Source organism: Myodes glareolus, chromosome 2 (genome assembly GCF_982192425.1).
Source record: "Myodes glareolus chromosome 2, mMyoGla1.1, whole genome shotgun sequence".
NCBI classification, from domain to species: Eukaryota; Metazoa; Chordata; class Mammalia; order Rodentia; family Cricetidae; genus Myodes; species Myodes glareolus.
In genome coordinates this window covers 134,368,543-134,392,181 of record NC_142027.1, presented here as the reverse complement: position 1 = coordinate 134,392,181, position 23,639 = coordinate 134,368,543, and the positions used below count along the sequence as shown (strand labels likewise).

The 23,639-nt window shown below is 55.7% G+C and overlaps 1 protein-coding gene and 1 long non-coding RNA gene across 2 annotated transcripts in view; one reads left to right on the top strand and one right to left on the bottom strand.

Moving 5' to 3' along the window:
• Rbm19 (RNA binding motif protein 19) overlaps positions 1-20,539 on the top strand; it is an 81,125-nt gene extending 60,586 nt beyond the window's left edge. Inside the window, exons 23-24 of the mRNA XM_048422564.3 lie at positions 7,908-8,028; positions 19,608-20,539. Of these exons, the coding sequence (XP_048278521.3) occupies positions 7,908-8,028; positions 19,608-19,708 (222 nt within the window). The 3' untranslated portion in view covers positions 19,709-20,539. The remainder of the gene's footprint in view (positions 1-7,907; positions 8,029-19,607) is intronic.
• LOC125392667 (uncharacterized) lies at positions 1,372-6,783 on the bottom strand. Its single transcript, XR_007229595.3, has 2 exons — positions 6,605-6,783; positions 1,372-1,752 (listed from the first exon to the last, which is right to left on the bottom strand). It is a non-coding gene; the product is annotated as an uncharacterized LOC125392667 (long non-coding RNA).
• Positions 20,540-23,639: the final 3,100 nt, after the last annotated feature.

Below are 23,639 nucleotides of genomic sequence, written 5' to 3'. Positions count from 1 at the left end.
GAGAGAAGTATGGCAGCCAATAGGGCTGAGGCAGGAGGCTGCATTCATTGCTAAATGGAGGATCATGAGGCCGGAAGTCCCAGAGGAGCTCGTGCCTGCCTGGAGGGGTGGGCAGCCAGCCCCCACTTCACCCCAGCCCATCTCAGCTCCTGGTATCAGGTTCTGGTCCTGGCCCCACTGTCTTGAGAGTCATGGTATGCCCTCCCACAGAGCTCCACTGAGCCTGCACGAGGGCCCCTCCTTATCGTGGAATGGGGAGTTTGGTTCTCACACCTCACACGCTCGGGTTCTCTGACCCATCAGACCACACAACAACGCTGGAGAGCAAACCTAGCAGGAGGCTCCATAAAGGCCACATGGCAGAACCAAGAGGAACCAGGCACCCGACAATAATAGGCAAGGTGGCGATTAGCACAGAACCTCCCTCTCCTGACCTTGCACAGCTGCACAACTGCAGGGCCGGTCCCTGGTTGATACTGACTTGCTCAGGCAAATGGGAGGAGGGACTGGACTACCTGCCTAGTCACAGGCACTGGTGACCTGAGCCTTCCTTACCTACTCACAGGAAATGACTTGGCATGCAGGTGATCTCCCTGTCTAGGACGTTAGTTAGATCAGCCCCTTGTTCTAGGCAGTGAATGTCAGTCCTACTGAAAGTGTCCACATTATCTCAGCCTCCATGTTTCTCAGGGAGCTTAGCCCTGCAGGAAAGAGGGACGCCAGTGTCAACTAGGAGACTGTAGCATGGGGCAGGAAGTCAGGCTGGCATACAGCGTTCCTACCTATGGGGGGGTCTCTGGGCTGACCTGCCTGCGTGTTGTCCCCCTGTCCTGTCACCACTGCCACACCTTCTCTGGGTCTCTTAGGTACCTCTGATGGTAAAGCCCTTCTGATACCCTATCTTTGGAGTGCCCCCAGGACATTGGTGGTGGATTTCTTGACAGGTGGGGAAATAAAATAGCTCAGTGTTATACAGCCAGGCTCCTCCCTCCTGTCAAGCATTGGTTTACCCCGCCACACACAGCCATCCCTGCCACCCAGCTTTAGCACCTCACCCTAGGAAAGGGCTCTCTGGGTGGAGACACGCAGAGGCGAAGAAGTCCCATGCAGACAGCTTTTAGGAGCCCTTGAACCTCTGTGCTGCTGAGCTCCCTCCAGCCCATCCCAGTTCCTAGTGTGGCCCTCTCACCTGGACAGGCAGTAGGGAGTCCCAGGCAGGTGGATTTGGCCCCCATTGGCTAGATATATCCACCAATAGGCACCGAGTTTCCATTCAGGCCCCACTGTCCTTTTCTTGCATAGCCCAGGCTGGCCCTGGAGGAAGGAAAGGGAAGGAGGGGAGGAGCAGACAGATGCCCAGAACCCAGAATATTAATTGTTCCCCACACGAGGTGCCTTTAATTCTCCCTCCTGAGCCACGCTCCTTTGTACTTTTGTGGTTGCAGCTGTTTTAGCCACCGACACTGTTGTTTTAAAAGGCCTATTTTCACATAGAATGTTATCCAATTAGCAGAGCAATGTGTTGGCTTAAATAAACACTCGGGGGGAGCCGGCAGCCGGAGATGCGATGGCGGCTGGCGTTGGCAGCAGAGCTCTGCTGTGATAAACAACCGCCGCTTTAATTGTAGGGTCTCATGCTTCTCTTTTCTCCTTTCCACTTCTCCTCCATGGTTGGTGGACGCCCAGGGAGCCAGCGACAGGATGCATGGCCTGGCTCATGCTGGCTGGTGACGCCATGTGGTACAGCGGGCCCTGCGGAGAGATTGGTGATGAGCAGCGGGACAGCCGCGGCAGCGTGTGTGTAGCACACAACTGCATGGGTGTGCAGGGCAAGAATGAGGTGGGCAGGGCAAGAATGAGGTGGGCAGGGCAAGAATGAGGGGCCTGTGGGGATGGCCCCCAAGGAAACAGCTCTTCCAACTAAGTAGGATCAGGGTGGCCCATGACGTCAACTGCCTTCCTGTTCCACATGTGGGCCCCTTAGCGCAGGTGACCCTGCCCCACAGCAGGAACTGGTGACATCGCCCTTTGGGAGTGGCAGAGCATGAGAGAACAGATGGTGTGGTGCGCATGCTGGGGATGGGGAGGCAGCTGAGTCCTCTGGGCCCTGAGGTTCCCTGCAGGATGGCAGCCTCCACTGATGGGTTCTGTGGCTGCCAGGATGCTGCCAGAGCTGACCCAGGCGTCCGGGTCTCAACCCCATGTTTCTGTTTGCGTGGGTATTCATGTTGTATGCAAGATCACGCTGGCATGTGAACGGTGCTGCTTTGCCAGGCGTCTGTCACCACACAGTTAGAATGGGTGCAAATTCTAGCCACGCTTGCCTTTCAGGGCAGGGACTCGGGCTCCGCCAGCTCTTGTGGGCTGACAACCTGGGATCAGGTGCTGCCCAGTTCACTGCCGAGGCATAAGCAGGATCACACTGTGCCAATTCCAACCCTGCAGACCTCTGGGGACCGAGGCCTGCCAGGTGCCTTGTAGACCCAAGCAAAGACTTGCCTTTCAGACCTGTCAGGTACAGTAGGTCAGGAAGATAGAAACCCGGCCATGAGGTGTGCACAGGACCAAGGAGCAGCCACTGCCTTGCTTAGGTCACCAGCTAAGGGTCATGGGTCCGCACACTGAGTTGAGAAAAGTGCAGCATTGTGCTACTTGTAGCGGGTTACTGGCTAGTCAGGAGCAGCCTGGCCAGCCCTGCCTGTCACCTCTTACCCTGACCACCTGAGACCTGCCCTCCCTGCTTCACCCCTGCCCTGCGGTAGTGTTTGTCATTTGAGTCAGGGCAGTGTCCTCGGAGGACTGGATTGAACTGATGGAATGACTGGAAATTCATCTCTTTGTCTCTTAGAGGCGGGTACAGTCTATAAGTGAGCCTGTGGCTGTTCGTCTTGAATGATCGCCCTCCGCTCCTCAGTGTCTGGTGTGAATAAGGCTAGTTCCCATAGGTTCCCCGGAATGGAGCTGTTTGGAAGGATTAAAAGGTGTGGTCTTGTTGGAGGAAGTGTGTCAGAATGTAGCTCTCAGCCACTGCTCCAGCACTATGATTCCCACCATGATGATAATGGTCTAAGCCTCTGAAACTGTAAGCCAGCCGCCCCCCCCCCCCCCCGTGAATGTTTCCCTTTGTAAGAGTTGCCGTGGTCATGGTATCCCTTTACAGCAACAAAGCAGTGACTAAGACAGTGTCACTTCTCAGAGTGGACGCGGAAGTCACCCAAGTCACCCCGTGTTTCCCGAAGAGCTAGGACACATTCCTATCTAAGAGGCAACTTCTGGGCAGGCCAGAAGCTGCTGGCAAGGTTTGCTGACCTGTCGTCATTGTACAGGCCACGAGGAGGCAATGCAAAGCACCGTCCAGGCAGACTCTCTCCTGGATGTCACTGCCCAGTGTTTCTTGCAAGCCTGGTAGGACGTGGCCCCTCTCCCCCTGTGCTCAGTGTCTGGACACCTGCCTGCACGAGGCCATCTCTTCCCCTTCCCCTTCAGGTTTTGGACACAGGTATTTAGGGCAGGTTGGTGGTGTTAGTGTCTACAGCCCTCTGGCTTTGCCAGGGTTGGCACCCAAGGAGCAGGGGGGACAGGGCCAGAAGACTACTGACATCTAATATTCGGTTCATCCTTGCCTCTGCCCACAGCTGGGGATCAGCCAGTTCTCTGTAACCACATGGGACTGGAGTCCTGTCAAGGGCACTAAATGGTTTTGGTTGCTGGAAGATATTTGTTTTCAGGGAAACTGGATAGAGGTCAAACACAACACTGTACTGGCAGTGTTCTAGAACCTTCCATGGTCTTAAAAGATGGCCACCAGGTCCAGCCTCATTGCAACCTGTATTGGTTCCCCTACTTTGCCTGAGCAGACTGTCTTCCAGGTGAGATCAGGATGAGGAGGCAGGAGGCCTTGGACCTGAGGACTGAGACCTCAATCACAGGGCGTCCGATATGGAGTGTGGTCACTTGGGCTGGGGTAGATGCTCACAACTTGGGATAGTAGCTGCCTGAGACAGAGCCCCGCCAATGGGAGTTAGTCCAGCTAGGACAGGTCCACCCCACAGAGGTTCAAGTAAAGCGATTGACACCCCAGGAACTGAGGGACTAGCCGTGAGCAGTGGTCTCTGTGGGATCGGATGGTGTGGGTAACACAGCACACTCAGGATAGACACTCTCAGGAAGAGGGGTGAGGCCTGTGCTGTTGTCTGGAGGTTGGGGTGGGAAGGAATTCCCATCTCCCTCCTCTCATCTCCAGCAGCTTCCCATCTGCATCTCCTCTGTAGAGATAGGGAGACAGCACTGACTGTGGCCCCGGGAAGAGGCTCCCAAAGTGTAGAGGATGGAGCTGAGGTAGCCGGTGATGGCCACCAGGAGATGGCAGGCTTTGGCTCTTCTCTGGCGTTCCCTGTGTCAACCCTGAGCCCCTTGAGTTATACTCTGGACCATAGGCTTCCCAGCAGGCCACGGTGAAAGGTTGATATGTCTCCTATCAAAGGTGGGTGCTGTTTCCATTCAGCAGGGACCCAAAGCCATGGGTGCGAGGTGCAGAGCCAGACCAAGTCCAGGTCATTATCAGGGGTGCAGTGACCCCAGCTGTGCTCTCACTGTGTCTGTGTTCTGGAATGTGGGGTGAAATGCTGTGACGGAGTGTGAGGCAGAGCCACGCTCACCATCCCCTCCCCACCCCGTGTGGAGACATGTTCTCAAGACACTCGGTGAAGGGGACTCTGGTTTTCTGAGAGCAGTGTCCCAACTGAGGAAGAGACAGGGCACCTTTCCCCTGGGGTTCAGGGTGTGCTGGGCACAGGGTGACAGAGCCCCCCCCCCAGACTAGGCCACTGCTTCAATGCAAAGGAGATGGAACAGATAGCAGGCCCAGGTGTCCCTTGTTGAAGTGGGAGACCAGTGACTGTCAGTGAGATAAACTCGAGTCATTTCGGTTGGAGACCTGTGGGACCAAGAAGAATGTTGGTCACAAGGGTGACAAAAAGCAGCCACAGGACTGCACGTTCCACAAGGGACAAGCCCTCAGGCTGTGTTGGCGAAAGTGAGTTCCCTGGGCCTAGCCTCTCTGGGGAGGTAGCGAGGTGGTAGCGAGGTGGTTTCTCTGGGGCCAGATATAGGGGAGAAGCTGCCAGCGGTCCGCATTCTTCCCACTCAAGTGTCTAGAATCTTCCATGCATCTCAGGTGTGTCCTTGCCCCGGCCCAAAAGCCCCTCAGAAGTGGCCTGTTCCTCTCTCCTCACTCCACTGCTAAGAAACCTCCAGCAGACAAGTGTCCATCACCTCCTCAGGCAGCATGTGCTCTGCACGCCACACTCCAGCTCAGGACCTGGTCTCTATCAGCCCTCGACAATCGGAGCTGGAAGGCTCTGCTGTTTTGGAGAACCCCATATTGTGTTCCAGAAAAAACAAGAGCTTTCACATGCAGGCACCGCTGTTCCACTCTAGTTGCAGCACAGCATTGCCGCGGGGCGGTGCTCGAAGCTGCGACTGGACGGCTCCCTGAATCTTCCCACCCCCATCTTTGCTGCTGCTTGATCCAGATGTGATGAAGCCTAGGTTCTGAGACCTCAGGCAGCTTGAGTAACATCACACAGCTTGGAAGTGGTACAACAGGGATTTGAACTGAGGTAGCCCAGCTGCAGAGACACAGCCCCCACGGCTCCGAGTATGGAAAGCCCTTCTACTGTGAGGAGCTGATAAAGTGCCAGAGGGGGAGAAAGAGGGAGAACCAAGAAGAGCTGTTAGCAGCTCCTCCCGTGAGCAGAAACACCACCAGGCCTTCTGGGGTACGAGAAAGAAGAAATAGATTGCAAAAAAAATTGAGAAAGAAAATGAAGACTGGGTTGGGGCAGCTCTCATGGGCCTCCCTGCCAGGATCTTTTTCTACTTTGTAAGTGTGGTTGGAGTAGTCGCCAGATGCAGCCTTGGCTGTCCCAGACTGCCGTGCCCCCAGGATGCCGCTCCTCAGGGACACGCACCAGACTCCCTACCAGTTCCTCTCTCGGTCTTGAGGGGCTGACTCCCCCAGTCCCGCCGTCTCCCTGTCTGCCAGCTGAGCACTCGCGCTTCGGAGCTCAGAATGAGCCATTTCAGCTCGGGGGCCAGATGCATTTTTATATCTGCCTGGAAAAGAATGGCAGGGGTTCTGCTGGCAGTCAGGAGAGGCTTCTAAATTAAACTTAAAAAAAAAAAAGTGTGAGAAGTGTGGGGTGCTGCACCTGGCCCTTCTCAAGAGTGCAGAAAACAGAGTGTAGAGGCCTTCCCTCTCTGCACGTGGCCACACAACTGTTTAACGCCTCTTTTCCCACCCCACCCATCCCCAGGTCCTCCTGTCCTTCCAGATTCTGTCTTAAATGGACACTGGGTGCCACCTTTATAACTTAGTCTAAGTCCTGCAGCCTTTCCAAGATGGGGCATAACCCAACTGGGGCAGTGACTAGCCCAGGGCCGTGGCCTTATTTCCCACACCCTGAAGCGTACACAACAGAAGTGCACTGCCTGGCACTTCTGCAGTGTAACCAAGCAGTGTGGGGTGCAGTGTAACCGGTGCCTCCTTCCCATTCGCTGACCACAGCTGGTGATACTGGGTATCTGGTGGTTGTAGACTCACCTCTCCACGTGATATTATGCCTGTGTCTGACAGTAGTCCTTTTGAGCTGGGGCCACCTCGCTCCTGTGTGATCTGGTTCCTTCGACCACAGTTTTCCAGCACAGTCACCTCCCAAAGTGCAAGGTCAGGCCCCAACACATCTTCTAGGGGAGGCTCCAACCACAGCAGTCACATGACAGGCAAGGGACAGTGGCTGGTTCCAGGCCTCACTGTGCTGGCTAACCAGTTCTTCCACGTGTCAGTGTGGTGAGAGGAGCCCAGGTGCTCTGCAGTCCCTCCCAGGAGCCCCGAGAGCAGCCTCTACACCTTAGAAGCTGCAAAGGGAATTTGAGCACAGGAGATGAGTATCCGTGCTGTGTCCCCACGCTGTGTCCCCACGTATCCGCCAGGACCCCACACCCAGGTGTATTCACCCTTCTGCTTGATGACGCTGAGCCCAGAAGGTTCCCTTAAATTGCCTAAGTGCTTGAAGAAAAGGAAGCACAGGGCCTGCCTTACTCCAGACGTGGTGACTCTGGAGTTCAGAGACTCTTGGCCTCTGAAGTCCTGTGTTAGTGACATGGGTGTTTCCGGAAGAATTGGGGGCCACTTCTGCACAGGACTGCTCAGCCTCACAGGCAGCCATGTGTACAGAGGGCTTCAGTCAGTGCTGTCTGGTGATCGTGTGAAAAAACAGAAAGTGGTTTTGTGGTCTCCGTGAGCTGGGAGAAGAATTGGGGGACTTGAGGAGTGATAACCAAGGTGCTTGTTTCATTTGAGATGGTGATAGAATGTTCTAGAATCTACATGCTGATGCTTGCATATAAACACACAGACCGTGTATTGGTTATATCGCAATTTAGTGTTTGAAGGGCAGGGAGCTAGGCAGAGCAAGGAGGAAGAGGCTGTTTGAGGCCCGTGCTGCTGAACTGGGCATGGGAGCCCGTGGTGGAGGGGACAGGGGACCAATAAGGAGACAGCAGAAACAGACAGGACAGATTCAAGGAAGAAATAGGGGATAGGCACAGGGCCAGCAAAAGAAAGTGGCATCGAGTAGCCCTGAGGGACTGTGTCCTCTGATGACCCTGACAGTCATTGGAGTCACCTTCCACAGAGAAGATGGCGCATGGGCAGCGGGTGACCCACCTGTCCTGGGGGTGGATATGTTGACTGCTCACTGCTTGTAACTCTTTCGCTTGCAACACAACTTACTAATTAGGTAGTTGTGCCAACCCCAGTACCTTGCCAGACCCCCAGAGTCCCAGGGCTGGAGGAAGACCGTGGGACCCACAGCTCACAAACTGCTCTCTCTTGCCCCCTCCAGAAAGCCTTCAACGCGCTCTGCCACAGCACCCACTTGTATGGCCGGAGGCTGGTTCTGGAGTGGGCAGACTCGGAGGTGACTGTGCAGGCTCTGCGGAGGAAGACGGCCAGACACTTCCAAGGTAGGAGTGGCCTGGCTCTTGCCTGAGTGATTTGGGGCTCTGGGGTTGGGAGCTGGGACAGGGACAGTCTGGAGAGCTGCCCTCGCTTGTGCACAGCCCCCAGGCCTCTGTGACTAGGCCCTCTTGTCTCAAGACAGCCATATGCAGAGCCACCTCGTCTTGCATGCAGGTAGGGCAGTGGGGCCAGGCAAGCAGGAAGGGCAAGCCAGTCGCCGCCTCTGTCCACATTACGGTCCCCCAACTCAGGTTCCACAATTGTTCCCTCGAGCCCAGGGCTGCCCACTTCCTGCCTGAGCTCTGTGCTCCCGAGCTGACTTCATCTAGGTGACACTTTGGGCCTTGGAGACTATTGAGCTGATGACCAGGAACTCCTAAGCCCTGCTGTTCTCATTCTTGGGACACCATGGTGACTAAGCAGAGCCATGGGCACAGGTAAAGGGCCTGGCCACTTCCCTTCGTGGGTAGCCCATGCCAAAGGTCCCCAAAGTTGAGAAACAGGGGGTCCATTGTACTCAGTGCTAAGGGACAGAGGGAATCGCGGGGAGCTGGAGTCAGTGGGCCTCGTCTCTAATAGGGTGTGCACCCTTCACTAGGATGTCAAGGCTTGAACTTGAAGCCCACTTCCTTAACAGCATTCTCACGAGGTCCCGGGAAGCAGAGCAGAGCAGTTACCATTGTCTGCTGGCCTGAAGTCTGTTGGTTTCATGAGTCTCCCAACCGGGAACACGTTTCTCCTCCCACTTACTGTCAAAGCAGGGTTCTGGGTTAGGCTGGAACATCCCTTTCTGCAGTGACATTGATGATGCTGTGATCAAGAGGCAGGCAGTTTCTTCCTACCTGGTTGTCCCAGCATCAGGACCCTCGGGTATTCTCCTAACTAGTAGACTCAGAGACCACTGCTGTCCCCTGAAAGTGTTTGCTGTGAGCTCTGTGTCTGTAGAGCTGGGATCAGGAGCCATCTGTCCCTGTTCCTTGCCAAGGATAGTCGGAGGACCATAAAGGGACGTTGTCCTGGGGGCTTATAAGCGGTCCAGCATGATTGTTTCTGGCCAGTGCTAAAAACCACAGAGTCAGCCTGGGGCCACTGACTGCAGCAGACCAAAGCCCTGAAACATAGACCCTGGCCTTCCATTGGTCTTCTATCCAGAGCCATGCCACCTACCCACCACACTTGCTAGAGCAGTGGTTCTCAGCCTTCCTAACACTGCGCCCCTTTGATACAGCTCCTCATGTACGAAACCCCAACCATAAAATTATTTTTATTGCGATTTCATAACTGTAATTTTGCTGCTGTTACAAATTGTAATGCAGATATCTTATATCTAGGATATCTGATATGTGACCCCCGGAAAAGGGTCGTTCAACCTTCTAAAGGGGTTGCAGCCCATAGGTTGAGAACCTTGGTCCTACAGGGTTCATTGTTCCCCCAGCTCGGGCTCTCACCCATGCCGTTCCACCATTAATCTAGTACAATTCTCTCTGCTGCTGCTTGTGTTGTTAGTGGTGTGGAGACCCGCTCAGAGGACTGCTGCTGCTTCGTGCAGCCCTTCCCTCCCTCTGGCTGTCAGGTGTCAGTCATTGCCTGTCTTCTGTCCCTCTGTGCCCCTGCCCTGTACATTCTTGCTGTTTGCCTTCTTATGTTTTGGCCAGGCCCAGCCGCCTACCCCCTCCCCCCACGACAACTGTGGTGTGTCGTGTGCTTGTATCTGGACTGGTTGGTTTCTGTCTGGTACCCCTGTTTAGTTCAGGCTCTGAGAAGCACCAGGCTTTCCATCCAGGGCCAGGAGCATTCCAACCCAAGCCAATGCAAAGCTGGAGAAGCGGGAGGTTGCACACTCAGTGGCAGGCTCACAACTCAATAAGATCCCAAGTCCTGATGGGCAGACAGAACCTGTCTGCATCGACAGGCATCGACAGGCCCAAATGCACCCGTCGGCAAATGTTTATGAAAGGCACTCTCCCGGGACCAAGGCAGGGGCCTGCCTCCCCTGTGGTCACCCCACCACCCAGCCCAGGCCTGCAAGAGTGCAGGCTCAGCACTTCTGCTCTGCCTGGACAGAAGCCCCTTCAATAAATTGAGCTCTGAAGACAGCATCCTCTCCTCCCAGGTGAGAGGATGCGGCAGAAGCCAGGCCTTTGGTTCTGTGCAGAACCGTGGAGCCCCAATAGGCAGGTCTAGCGATGAAACTGACAGAGATACCTGTATACCTCTCCGGCAGATCTGAGGTGGCCACAAGCACTGAGGCCTCCAAGCATGGCTGTGACTTACATCAGGTATTGCCCTGCAGGCCCTGGGGCAGGTGCAAGACTGCCAGGTGTGCAGGTGCCCTGGAAACAGTATGCCGTCCACCCTCCACCTTGTCCTGCACGTGTGCACAGCAGCCACAGGCCCCAGAACAGGGCTGAAGGCCTCAGTACCTGCCCTTTTCCCTGCCGCGAAAAGCACAGACTCATTTGTGTCAGACTCTGCATTGTTCTGAGCATCCAGGGTCCAGGACAGAGCTGGGCACAAGTCCCACTGCCCTTGGGCTCTGCCAGGAAGGCACTCAGACCTCAGGTGGAAGCCTTGAAGTACTGGCCACCACAAAGGCTCCCTGAGGCTGCAGGCCATGCCTTCAAAGGCAAAGCTCAGGAACAAGCCTGCTCATGACGCCACGGCCTGAGCCATTCTTAGGGCTAGAGATGGGTACCCAGAGCCGCTACACTGGAGTTTCTAGTACAGCTCCGGCCCTGGGTTATGCCTTGCCCACAGCCCCGCTGCTGACATGGAAGGGATGGTGAAGACACGCAGTCCTGGGTTAAAGCAGACAGTTGCACTGTAGCTCAGGCTACCTGACGTAGCTCCCATTGTCATCCCTGTGCTTCTCTTCTGATAGGCCTTGCCAGGACCCAGACATAGCTACAGTCTTTTGTGTGCTTAATCGTACAGGACTCAGGGCGGTAGATGCTGTCATTGACTCATTTAACAGATCAGAAAACTGAGGCTCAGACAGCAATTAATGGTCACCCAGCTACCCGTAGCGCAGCTGGAACACAAACCTAGGTTTTCGGCCATTCTTCAGACCAACCCTTTGCAGTGACTGGTCGGGTCAGCACCCTCACCTTAGACTCAGTGTGTGTGCACATGTTCTACTATCCACTCTGTGGTCTCTGGTGAGTCTCGGCCTCAGCTTTGCCATCTGTACAGTAGGCACAGGGTGCCAGCACCTCAGGGCCTGTGGCTCCAAGGAGATAGCAATGGCTCCTTCTTACCACTCTCCCAGACCCAGGCTAGTGCACTGAGGGAGATGTGATTGAGTTGAGTGGGAGTCTGGGCACAGCCTGGCACATGGGAGGAAGGGCTCAGCCTCCCACGGGCTTTTTACTTACTGGTGTTCAAAGGAGCTTTGTTTTAAACCCTACTCCCCTGTCTGTCCTATGGGACATTCTTCATGCCGTCATCTGACCCTGAGTAATGGCAGGACCACTGCAAGGACCCTTGCTCGCTGGTGCTTGGGAGGCACCTGGCAAGTCACTGGACCTGACTGGGGGAAAAAGTCAAGCAGGTACCTTGGCGGGGGGGGGGGGGGGGGTTGGGTTCTACTTTCACACACACATACACACACCTCTCTCTCTCACACACACACACACAACTCTCTCACACACACACACACAACTCTCTCTCTCTCACACACACACACACACCCCTCTCTCTCTTTCACACACACACACACATGCACGCTCCTGGACTATCCCAATCTGGTCCTCTCCCCACTCCCATCCCTCCAACTCCTGTCTCTCCCTTGCTCTCAGCCTCCCAGCCCCTCCCTCCCTGGTCAGGAATCAATTTCTGGTCTCCAGCCCCTGGCCCTGTGGTAGGTGAAGTGTTGTTCTTCTCTGCCTGCCGCATGGGATGTGGAAAGAGCGTGCAAGTGGGGGACGAAGAAGAAAGTCTGCCTCTGGCTGTGTCCCTTTCTTCCTGAGCATGTTACAAACCAGCAGGGTTGCGGCATCTCAAAGCTTTCAGGGTTTGGCAGGCCACGGTCACCACGAGCACAGGCGACAGAATAAAATGGCCTGGAACTAGTCTGCTGCCCAGCCCTGTCTTAAGTACTCACAGCCAGGGAGCCTGGCACGTGGGCTTTTATTTGGCTGGGAGCGTGGCTCGGCTTCCTTCTGTTGTCTTAGTCCAGCTGGGGAGGCCTGATGGGTTGTGGTTAGTGTGGTTAGCGGCTGCAACTTTCACCTCCAGAGCAGGAGCACAGGCGTGAGCAGCATGGCAAATGGCTGGTGATGCATTCCCTCCACCCACCCCACCCCTGCCTTATACCCTGCCCACTGGGCCTGGCGACGCACAGATGGGGATAGTCCTGGTCAGGCAGCCGCTGGCTTGACTCTCTGAGCCAGCCTCCTAGCCTCACAGGGGCAGCCCCAGACCCTGTCTCAGCAGTCCACCGCCAGGCCTCCGTCCAGACACGCGGCATTCCTCACTGTGCTACTTTTTCTCTCGGTGCCTTAACCCTCCCCGCACCCACATGTGTCCTCACATGCAGCTGAGTCCTTTTCCCCACAAGCTTGATCCTCCAGGAGCGACACCTCTCTGCCTGTGCGCTAACTTACCTCGCATCAGGCATAAAGCTGGCTGTGTTAACTGTTCACAGAGTAGATGATTGAACCCCAATAAATCAGTTATGGGTGTGGCTGATGTTACCTGAACACCTAGCATGTTCTGGGCCCCGGGTGGTCCTAATTGCAGTCGCCTCCACATTAGGCATAGGCACCTGGACTCAGCACAACCAACCAGTGACCCCCGCCCCGAGTTCTTAGACTTGAAACATGAAGACAAGGACCCTGTTTGGAGCGTGATATTCTCATTTTGTTCCTCGGGCCCTGTGCCCTGTGAATTCTTTCTAAAGATGAGTTCGGCCTCAGGGAAACCAGAGAGAGCTTTGTCGAAGGCCTTTGTGCAGCAGCAGCACTGAGCAGTTTTACACACAGTTTAAAAGCCCAGTGGCACTTTAGCCTGACACACTCAGAAAGTCAGTTCCCATGCTAGAGGTGCAGACGGGCCCAGAGCCATCTGGTCGCTATGCTAAAAGCACTCAGCTCTGGACCCTTATAGAGTGAGCACCATTTCCTTCCACCCTCTATTCCCCACAGTTCCCGAACTCCCGATGCACACACATCCTAGCTAGCAACCTCAGCGTAAGCTTTCCTGGGAGAAGGCATGTGGCTTCGTCTCTCGCTTCGTTCCCTCGCAGAGGTGGTGTTTGAGTGGGAGGGACAAGCGATTACCAGAAACTGGAAGGATCGAAATGCTGGCAGTTCTCTGAGGAAAATTAGTATGGATGGTACAGTATACCTCAAGGGAGGGGGTGCGTCTAATGTGGCGGCTGGAGAAAGCCTTCCCACGGAGTCAGCATTCCTGTGTGATTGCCAGGGACCAGCCAGCCAAAGACTTAGGGGAGAAACATCCCAAGCCCAGGGAGCCACAGGTGCAAAGGTCCCGAGGCAGAAGTGTGTTCAGGGTTGGAGCTCCAGGGTAGAGTGTGGAAAACAGACAGGAGAGGCAGGAGTCTGGCCAGCCATGGCAGGAAGCGTGGCTTCCCCTCTTGTTGCCTGGGAAGCCCTGGAAGACTGGAGGGGAAGGCGAATGTCAGACCGAGCTCATCAGACTCCTTCGCTGCTGCTGTGTGGGATTGCAGTGCTGAAACCTGGGCTGAGGAGCATAGCGTGATCATCCAGAGATGGTGGTGAAGGCCACAGCCAAAGGCTGCAGGGAGGAAAGTGGCCTGGAGAAGGGAGAGCTGGCTAGAAGTCAAGGGTGGCACCTCCACCTTGAGCAGACCTGAGAGGCCAAGAGCAGGTGCAGAGTCAGGAGGCCGTTTGTCTGACGTCAGCCACCTGCACATCCAGCACATAGATGGACGGGTTCAGGGCTCAGGGGCTCAGACTGAGTTGTGATATAAATTTGAAGTTATCAGCATACAGATGATATTTAAAGCCTGCCGCTGTTCCCACAAACCCCCACTCCACACCTCCATCATCAGCAGAATGGCACGTCTTCAGAAGACCAGGGACCACGAGAGCCCGTTATCCCCCATCGGGCCCTGCAAATGGGCCTCCTTGATCTTAGCCGTGAAGACATAATCATCAGGCTTTCAAATCACAGATGGAAAGTTCAAGCAAGTATGTGAAGTCACAGAATTTATTATTCAAAATATCCCCTGGTCGCGCTTCCTTCAGCTCCCTGGAGATGGGGGTTTTGTGTAAGCTCCACATCTCAACCCCTCATCTGGGCCCCTCTCCTCATAAGACCTGGCTGTGCCAGCCCTTCCTCTGGACACCCCAGACTGTCAGTGAGGGTCCCAGGAGGAGGGCTTTCATCCTGGCACCTGGTTGCATGGATGGCTCGTGTCAGGAGAGGTCAGGTGCCACAAAGACGCGCTCTCGCTCACCTCCATCGCCACAGCTGGTGAAGTGAATGGAGACCGAGACTCATGAAGTGGAACCATGTGGTCCAGGCAGCCCCTGGCCAGGATGCAGATGGATAGGGAGCCTCCAGACAGCAACCTCATCTCCCAGTGAAGATGCACTTGGATACTGCAGGTCCTTTGGACCAGCTGGGGCAGGTGTTACCCAACCACACCCCCTGCCTCCCTCTCAACCCACACACACCCGAGCCTCCCACTGCAAGCGCTTTGACAATATCCTGCACACTCTGCCACCCTCCCCTGGGAGCGGCTGTCCGTGCGAGGAAGGGACCTGCTCCCAATCCCACTAAATTGTTATTGACTTGTGTTCTGTGCGTTCTGCAAACATTTCACTCAGCCGTCGCCAGCAAGCCCACGAATCCCTGCTAGGGCTAACGGGGAAGCCAGCTGTGCCGGGCCATCTCGCCCGCTCCTTCTCATCGATCACAGAATTAAACTGACGGGAGCGCTGCGGGGCGGTGTGGGAGAGGCCCGGCCGAGGCCCAGGAACCAGAGAGTACAGGCCGCCCAGCGTACCTGACATGCAGCCTGGCCCGACCAGAGGAAGTCAGGGAAAACCGCTTCTAAGGCAGCCTCGAGTGCCGGTGATAGACAGCGAGGAGCCCGAAGACCAGAGGCCACCAGCTGAGCCACTGGTGCCTGGCCCGTGACATGTGAACACAAAACAGTATTGGATTCATCATTGTTTGACCACTGGAAGATCTGACCTGGAAATCAGTTTCAAACCACTCTGAGGAAATCAGGTCTGGCCACCCTGGTCCCACGTCCCACAGCGAGACCTGCAGAGCTACTGTGCGTTTATGTGACCCGTGCACTCCCTGTTGATTCTGACGTCCAGTGTGACACTGGCACATTCCTTCCTGTCACCAAGCAGGGCTGCAGGAGCCTCCCGCCGGCCTCCTTCCTTCTGTCCTCGCTGTCTCTGCAGCAAGTCTCCCTGCCTCGATACCTGCTGCTCTCCCGGGCGGCACAGGATTCCCACTCACACAAACCAAGCCCAGAGGACCCCAGGCCATTGTGTACCCCTTCTCCTTGAGGTGGGTCTTTTAGGCTTCGGGTCAGCATCTGCATGAATGCTGCCCTGTGGCTGGCTCTGCTCTCACTCGGGGTGGACCCTCGGCAGGGTGAGTGTTTATGGGACCTTGGGCTTGGCTGTGGTGTGAGGTAAAGGTCCCAGAGTGCAGAGCTTCTACCCAGAGGACTTCCCCCGAGCCCAGGGAGCATACATCCAACTTGGGGGATTCCTAGAAAAATCCACACTCAGCCTGCCGCAGTTAAGCAAGCCCCCAGCTGCCTAGAACCCCATTCCTGCCTGTGTCCCAGCTTTCCCATGGCCCCCCAGACCCCCTGGTTGCCAGGTGCTAGCCATCATAAACACCTGATAGTACATTTAACACTTCTTGTCCTCCTTGGCTTATGCCTTCGGGCACCTGAGTGTTCATCCTTGTGTTAGCCACAGTCTTGAAGGCCTTGTGACTAGTCATATTTTGCATTTTGAAATGGGATCTCTCCATTGCGCAGGCTGGCTTCACACCACCAGGCTCGGGCCATCTTCCTGTGCCAGCCTCTCTGGTGCTGGGGTTCCAGGCATGGCCAGCAAGTTGGGAACTATGTTCCTAATCAGCTCTGTCTCCATTCAGTAACTGAGCCCAGACAGGGGAAGCGCCTGGCCTGCTGCCTCCAGCCAGAACGGAGGTCTGCTCCTGGCCTGCTAACTTCCCATCCTGGGCTGTCTCGGTCTTGTCTCTTCTTCGCAGGCCCTTGCAGCATCCTTTCTCCCTGTCAGCCTGCCCGCCTCTCCTCCCAGGAAGCGCTTTCTCTTGTCCTCCCGCAGGCCCTCCACCCGCGCCTTCCACACAGGCGACATTGCCAGCCAGGGAAGGGAGAGATGCGGGCTGGCATTCTGTCAAGGAATTAATTGAAAAATAAAACCATTAGGTGGGAACTGGAGAAATGCAGAAGTGGTGTTTGGAGGTTGGGGGGAGGGGGCAGGACTGGGGGGCTGCTGGGGGCCGGCCGAGCTTTTTGTCAGGTTCGTTCCTCGGCATTGATGTTTGGTGACAGTCACTTCTTGTTTATCTTCAGGAGCAGCTGCGTCGTGGAGGGAAAATGCACGGCTTGTTTCGTTTATTTATTTCACACCTTCCCTGGGTTCTGCTTTGTGTTTGTTTGGTGAGGACCCACTGAGGCTTCCGATGTGGGGAAGTGGGGTTTCCACAGCTGTTCTGCCAGGCAAGCCGGCACTCCGTGTGGAGTCAGGCCAATGGGGGGCTGGGTGGCAGCGAAGACGCAGGGCCCAGTGTGTCCTACTGGGGGGGGGGGGTGGCGGGATGGGGGTTCTAACCCCAATCCCTGGCTGTGAACTCAAGGTGCACAGACTCCTTCGTCCTCACAGCTGCCCCAGGAGGTGGCAGAGAACAGTGGCAGGCTCAGCATGACTTGGCTGCTGATGGAGGAGTCTGGAGTCCTGGAGTTGTGGTCACTGCCTGGCCCCTTTGTCCCAGGCCTCCAGCACTTTCCTGGACAATTCGTTTGTTTGTTTGTTTGTTTTAAGATTGATTTATTATGTATAGTGTTCTGTCTGCATGTTTGCCTGCAGGCCAGAAGAGGGCACCAGATGTCATTACAGATGGCTGTGAGCCGCCATGTGGGTGCTGGGAGTTGAACTCAAGACCTCTGTAAGAATAGCCAGTGCTCTTAACCACTGAGTCACCTCTCCAGCCCAACAACTTGTTTTCTAACCTGCAGCTAAAGGAATGGCTGGTTGTTCCCCAAGCCCTGGGCTCCTCTTACTGACTCTGCAGGTGGCAGATGGTCACTCACACTGGGCCGAGCAGAAGTCAAGTCACTTCCTCAGGGAGGCCAGGCCTCTGTGGAGGCTGGTTCCCTGCCTCCTCTACCTCCCTAGAAGTCTGAATGTGAGCAGAGTGACTAAGTGTGCTGAGTGCCAGCGAGCAAAAGGAGCACCCATGGGCTCCAGGGGCTATGGAGGTGAGAGGTCGCATGTGCACTGCCTCTAGTGCACCCTAGAGGCAGAGTGTGGAGCATCCACTCCCTGGCAGGAGACCTGGTGACTAAGGGAATGACCCCAGGCAAGAAGATGGTCCCTGCATCTGGGTGCTCGAGAGAACAGCTCTTTAGAAAGGGGACAAAGGCCTGGACGAGGTAGAGATCTCTGTCTGGTGCCATGCCATGTCCCCAAGGCCTCCTGTCCGAGGACAGTTAGCAGGGCAGTGTTCACAGGCCCCACTCAGGAGTCAGTTGGATTCTGTTTGTGGCGCCAACAGCAAGTGTTGACCAGGTCTCTGGTGTGAGAGAAGTCGGGGGGAAACTTCATGGAAAACGTTCTTGGCCTCATAAATCCTTCACAATGTCTGGCCCTCCTGCCATAGCCTGACCACTTTGACCCCTACTGTTCCCTGGCCATCTTGAGTCATTCAGTCACTCATCAGACATTTCCTGAGGGTGCCAGGTCCCAGGGCAGTCCCAGCAAGAGAGAGCATTCCAGACAGGTCATGGCAGTGCAAAGGCCCCGGGGTAAGAGGAGTGGGTACCAGGATCAGGAAATGATCAGTTCCTGTGAACTATTCACCAGCAGTATGACAGCTTCGGCCTCCCCCAGGAACAGGGCACAGCGGAGGTGCTGCAGAGTGGTAGGTGGGCTCTGGCTTTGGTTTACCCATTGGCTTGACCATCTCTCTGGCGGCCTCGAAGGTCGCAGCGGGAGGGGCGTCAGACACAGGCCGGGGACCTGCTTTGTTGTTGTCTATTTCCAGCCCTATTACCTGCCCACGATTCAATTTCCTGAGGCCATTGTGCAGCCAGGATGAGGCGCAGAGTGAAGAGTGGACGCGGCAGGGAGCCCACCCGCTTCCTCCCTTGCTGCAGTTGGCCATGATGGGCATAGCTGCCAGACCTTGGCTCCCAGCCAGTGTCCCCGCCCCTCCACCCTGCCAAGTCCTGTCCCCACAGCACAGCCTCCAGCCCAGCCCTGGGCTCCTCCGTTCATGCCTCTCCCACTTGGATGCCTCACGGGAGCCCCAGCTGGGGACAGTGTCCCAAACAGAAGTGCGCCTGCTGCACAGTGGGAAAGGGGGGCACAGACTGTGGCCAGGGAAGTGGGGAGCCAGGGCAAGGGCGATCAGGGCGTAGGCTCTGCAGGATCCCCTAGGGCAAGGCAGAGTTGACAGGGAGGGTTGGAGGTGGCTGGGTCAGAGAACCACCATCAGGAGGTTGGCAGGGTCCATATCCTCATAAGCATTGGAAGAATGAGATGAGGGGAGGGTACTCCAGGACCATTCCCACACCCCAGGAGGAGCCAGACATGATGCCCCCATTTGCTGAGGTCAAGGGTTGGGTGTGGAGGAGCTTTACATAAGGAGTTAGAGTCTCCTGAAGGCAGGGATTTGGGTGGGCAGCCTTTTTATAAATTTGGCCTTCACTAGTGAATGGGTGGTCAGGCTGGCAGAGGGACAGCCTCCCCGTTTCCTCGTCTGTGGGGTTGTTGAAGACACAGGTGTCATAGCATACAGTGGGTGCTCAATCAGTACACAGAGCAGCTGTGTGTCTAAATCCCCCTGTACCCCTTCCTCATAGAAAACTCTGCTGCACTCATCAAAGCCCAAATCAGATGACCCCTCTCCTGCAAAGCCACCCTCATTGCTATGATCCCCATGCCTCTCTAGATTCCTTGGGCACTGCAGCCACGTACCCAACATTGACTGATCTGCTTCCAGCCACTCAGCCACACCCTGGGGGTCCTTGGCTGCCACAGAAACAGAGCTGGCTCCTGCTTCTCCGCCCAGCTGTTGCCGGAGTTGGCTAGGCCTCTGGTTGGCAGGAAGGAAGCAACTCTCAGGTGGCCACTGGCTCCCTAAAGTGGGTCCTTTGCTCTGTGGCAAGGATGGGAGAGGGTACAGAGGTGACCAGCAGCAGGGGGAGGCCAGAGAGAGGCGCCTGGCTGAAACTGGACTAACCAGGGCCTGTGTGTCCTCTCCTCCTTCTCTGATTCCCCATTCGCTCTCCTTATGCCCGCCCCACACCTCTGCCTCCCCCTCACTGTTTAACCCTCTCTGGGTCTTTTCTCCTCTCTGCCATCTGCCGCAGAGCCCCCGAAGAAGAAGCGATCTGCAGTGTTGGACGGGATCCTGGAGCAGCTGGAAGATGGGGACAACGGCGATGACAGCGAGCAAGCTCTTCAGCTGTGAGCACCTGCCCTGGGCAGCCACGTGAGGGGCAGAGACTCTGGTGGGTACAGTGCACAGCCAGGGTCGAGCCCATGGGAGGAGCAAGCCGCTGTCTAGCGGGGACTCGCACCTCAACCCTGCTCACCAGCCACGCAGGCCGGCCGCACCCAGCCAGGCTCCTGCAGCCATCTCACCCTCTGCAGCGCTGCCGGCCAGAGGACGGAGCTGCGGACGCCACCTCAGACGCAGAGCCCTTCCCAGACCTGGAGCGTCACGTTCCAAGCCCTGATGCCAGGTTCGCAGGCCAGACTGAGCGTTCTATCACCATTGCCTCTGAAGGTGGAGGCCCTAGGAGCCCTGTCCAAGCCTCGCCCTGGGCCAATTGACCAACTGCAGAAGAGGACATGGCATCAGGCAGGGAGCGGGGCCACCGCCCTTCACCCACTGTCCAGCCTCAGCTCCACCACCCCTAGCGTACAGCTTCAGACCTATAGTACAGCTTTTGAGCTCCGGTGATGTCTGCTCAGTGCAGGCAACAGGCTGGCCATGGTGGCCTCAGCTAGCCATACCATGTTCAACCATCCAACCCAGGAAGATCTGAGAAGACTCCTCCCACTTCTGAGTCGTCATCACCGGGACTGTGGGTGCTGGACAGGACTCAGCAGGGGTGCCAAGCCTTCGGACTTTTTTGGGAGAATCTTAGCCTTTGTGGGTTTTTTTTTGAGGGGGAGGATGAGGCCCTGCTTTTCATAGTGGCCCATACCAAAGCTGGGACCACACCCTGTGCGTGGGATTGGCACTTTGTTACAGTCCAAGGGCGCTGAGAGTTAGGCAGTAAAAGTCAGAACCTAAGAGCGGCTCAGCTCCCTCTACCTCATTTCAGATATCACCCTACACCAGCCTCCACCGGTGGCCCTGCACAGAGGGGTCAGGTCACTCGCTGCCTGCCACACCAAGGCTGGACCATCAGGAACCATGGCCCGGACAGGATGGGACGCTTCTCTGCCCTACCAAGGTGTGCCCACATGTCACAGAGAGCCTGGGGCAGAAAGCCACGGTCTGTCACCAGCATAAACTCCCCAGGATGACACAGGAGCAGCTAGACTCTCCCCCAAAGCAGGGTCCACAGGGCACCTATGCTTGTCCAGCCTGGCCCCTGCGACAGTGACCCTCTAAGCTCTAGAGTTCAGAGGCAACTTTTGAGTCCTCTGGCCTCCTGAGTTCAGGTCCCCAGCACCTATGCAACAGCCAGACAAGGTGGTGTGTGCCTGTAATCCCGGTTTTTATGGGGTAGAGAGACAAACAGGTCCTCAGGGCTCAGTGGGCAGCCAGCCTAGCCAATCAGTGAACTCCAGGTTGAGTAAGAATCTGAGTCAGAAGTTTACAAAAAATAATAATAATAAAATAGTGGAAAGCAGCTGAGGAAGACACGGCGACCCTCTGACCTCCACATGTGCCCCTCCCCACCCCCATCCACACACACACATAAATAGGAGCCTATGGGAGGCCAGTGCCCAGCACAGCTGGGGAGCCTAGAAGAGGGTAGAGCAAGCCTGGGACCTCACTGAGCCTCACCAGACACGGGCCTGGAGGACGTGGTTTCCAGCCAGCAGGTTGGGGCAGGATTCTAGACTCATCACCCAGGAAGGCTTTGGTGGTTGGGACATGAATACCCTTCCAAGAACTCTGCTAGGAAGGGAAATCGGGAAGGAAGCAGAGTAGAGTCTGAGCCAGCATGGAGTCCTGAGATAGAGAACGCCACTGCCCCCTGTGCAGTTCTAACACAAGCACCCTGCCTCTGGAAGGTGCCAGCATGCTGTCACACTCCATAAGGGACAGACAGACATACCAGAACAGCCATGCTATAGCAGATGGGGAAATGCCAGAGGTTGGAGGTAAGAGTCAGCAATACCCGACCTTCATTTTTACATTCATTCCTCAAACCCATGCTGGACCTGGACCTGAGGACAAACCCAGGTGCCTCTGTGTCTTTCTTGAGACATGGCAGTCCTTGCTGGATGGACTCCAGAGGCTGTCCCCGGTCTTGAGATGCACACACGGGGTGCTAGAGAGACGTTTCAGCAGTTAAGAGAGTGTGCATTTTTTCCGGAAGACCCAGGTTCGGTTCCCAGCAGCCACCTGCAGTGAGCCACACTCAAAACTGCCTACAACTCCAGCTCCAAAGGATCCGGTGCCCTCTCCCGGATTCTACATGCGCTTGTACTCAGGACACAAAGATAAGCATCAGTAAAAAGTATTTAAGAGATGCTCACATCAGGCGCGAGACAGCCCTTCCCCCACGTGCCCCCCCCCACCCCCGCCACCCTACCGTCCTAGGGCAGCTTCCACTGCCGCTGGGGTGGCTGGGGCAGGATCAGCTGGGGCTGTGCACTCAGGCTTTTGCCCAACAGAGCCGAGCTCGGGCTCAACATCTAATTCAATTTGTTCTGCCGAGATTGAAATATGAAATGGTTGCCAGTCAAAACGTTCAAAGTACGGGGAAGGGGGGAGAGAGGCGCCTGCTGGAATTTAAATTTTAATGAAAATGGCTTTAACCCTTCGGGTAAGGCCTGGAGGAAGCAGAGCCGGCACTCGGGTCCTGAGAATGAAGCCTCTGGGGCTCCATCTGCCTGTTCCCTCCCTCTCTGCCTCACCAGGAGTAGCTAGGCATTTTTTCCTGCAGAATCGCCATTTAAAGCTTAGAGGGGTGCTTGCTTCCTGGTAATGTATTCACCCCTGCTGCCGAGGGCCCATCAGCTGCTCCCCACATTCCCATCCCCTCTGGGACACATCATCCCCATCAGGACTTCTCATCCGCTCCTGGACTCTTGTGACCCCACCCACCCACCTCAGCCTCTAAGTTCAGGGCCCCTGTCCCCACTCCTTGTTCCTGTTGCAGCATGTTATTTGGGGTTTGGGGTCAGCCCCATCCTGACTGTGAGTCCCAGCATGGGCACCATGAAGAGGCAGAGGCCTTGGAACGCGTGTCAGCAAATAGGAGACAAGCCATAAGCCCCCGTGGGAGGCGCAGCCCAAAGTCCTGACCCGTGGCTCACAAGTATCAGATGCCTTTTGTCTTGGGGTTCTTCATGGGGTGGTATTTAGTTTGTTGTCATTCTATTTATAGTAGTGTGTTTGGGGGTGCTGGATATCAAACCTGAGATCTGATACTTGCTTGGCAGGTACTCTACCACTGAGCTACACCCCAGTTCCTCAAGTTCATGTCAGGGCCACAGGAAGGTAGTCCCCCTCTCTCTTGGTCAACCAACTCCTCCTTCAATTGCTTTGGTTTTTGAGACAGGGTTTCTCTGTGTAGCCCTGGCTGTCCTGGTACTCACTCTGTAGACCAGGCTGGCCTCGAACTCGGAATTCTGCCTACCTCTGCCTTCCAAGTGCTGGGATTAAAGGTGTGCGCCACCACTGCCCGGCTCAAATGAGTCTTGTACAGAAACCAAATAAAGTGAGAGTTGCTGAGGCCAAAGCTGGGAAGCAGGGCCATCGCCCTCACCCCTAGTATCTCCATGGTGGAAAAACAGCAAACTGAAACCAGGTCCAGAAACAGGAAGTGTGGGCTCGAGGCAAGGAGAAGACATCATTTTTCAGTTCATGAATTCTTTCTCGGGCACTTTTCCACAGCAGACCCACGGGTTTCCCCACGCTCTCCAGGATACTAACAGAGGCCAGTGAGACAGCTCGTTAGGTAAAGGTGCTTGCCTCGAAGCCCGACGACCTGAGTTCAGTTCCTGAGACCCACATGGTAGAAGGCAGGCACAAACCCCCTACAAGTTGCCCTCTGATCTTCACACACGTCCCGTGGCATTTACACATGACGCTGCCCACCCCACAGCACATGAAAAAATCTTAAATATGATATTTTAAATAAAAATAGTGACAGTCTAAGGGCCAGATCCAGACACTATGTGTTCACATAAAGTTTTATCCAAACATCACT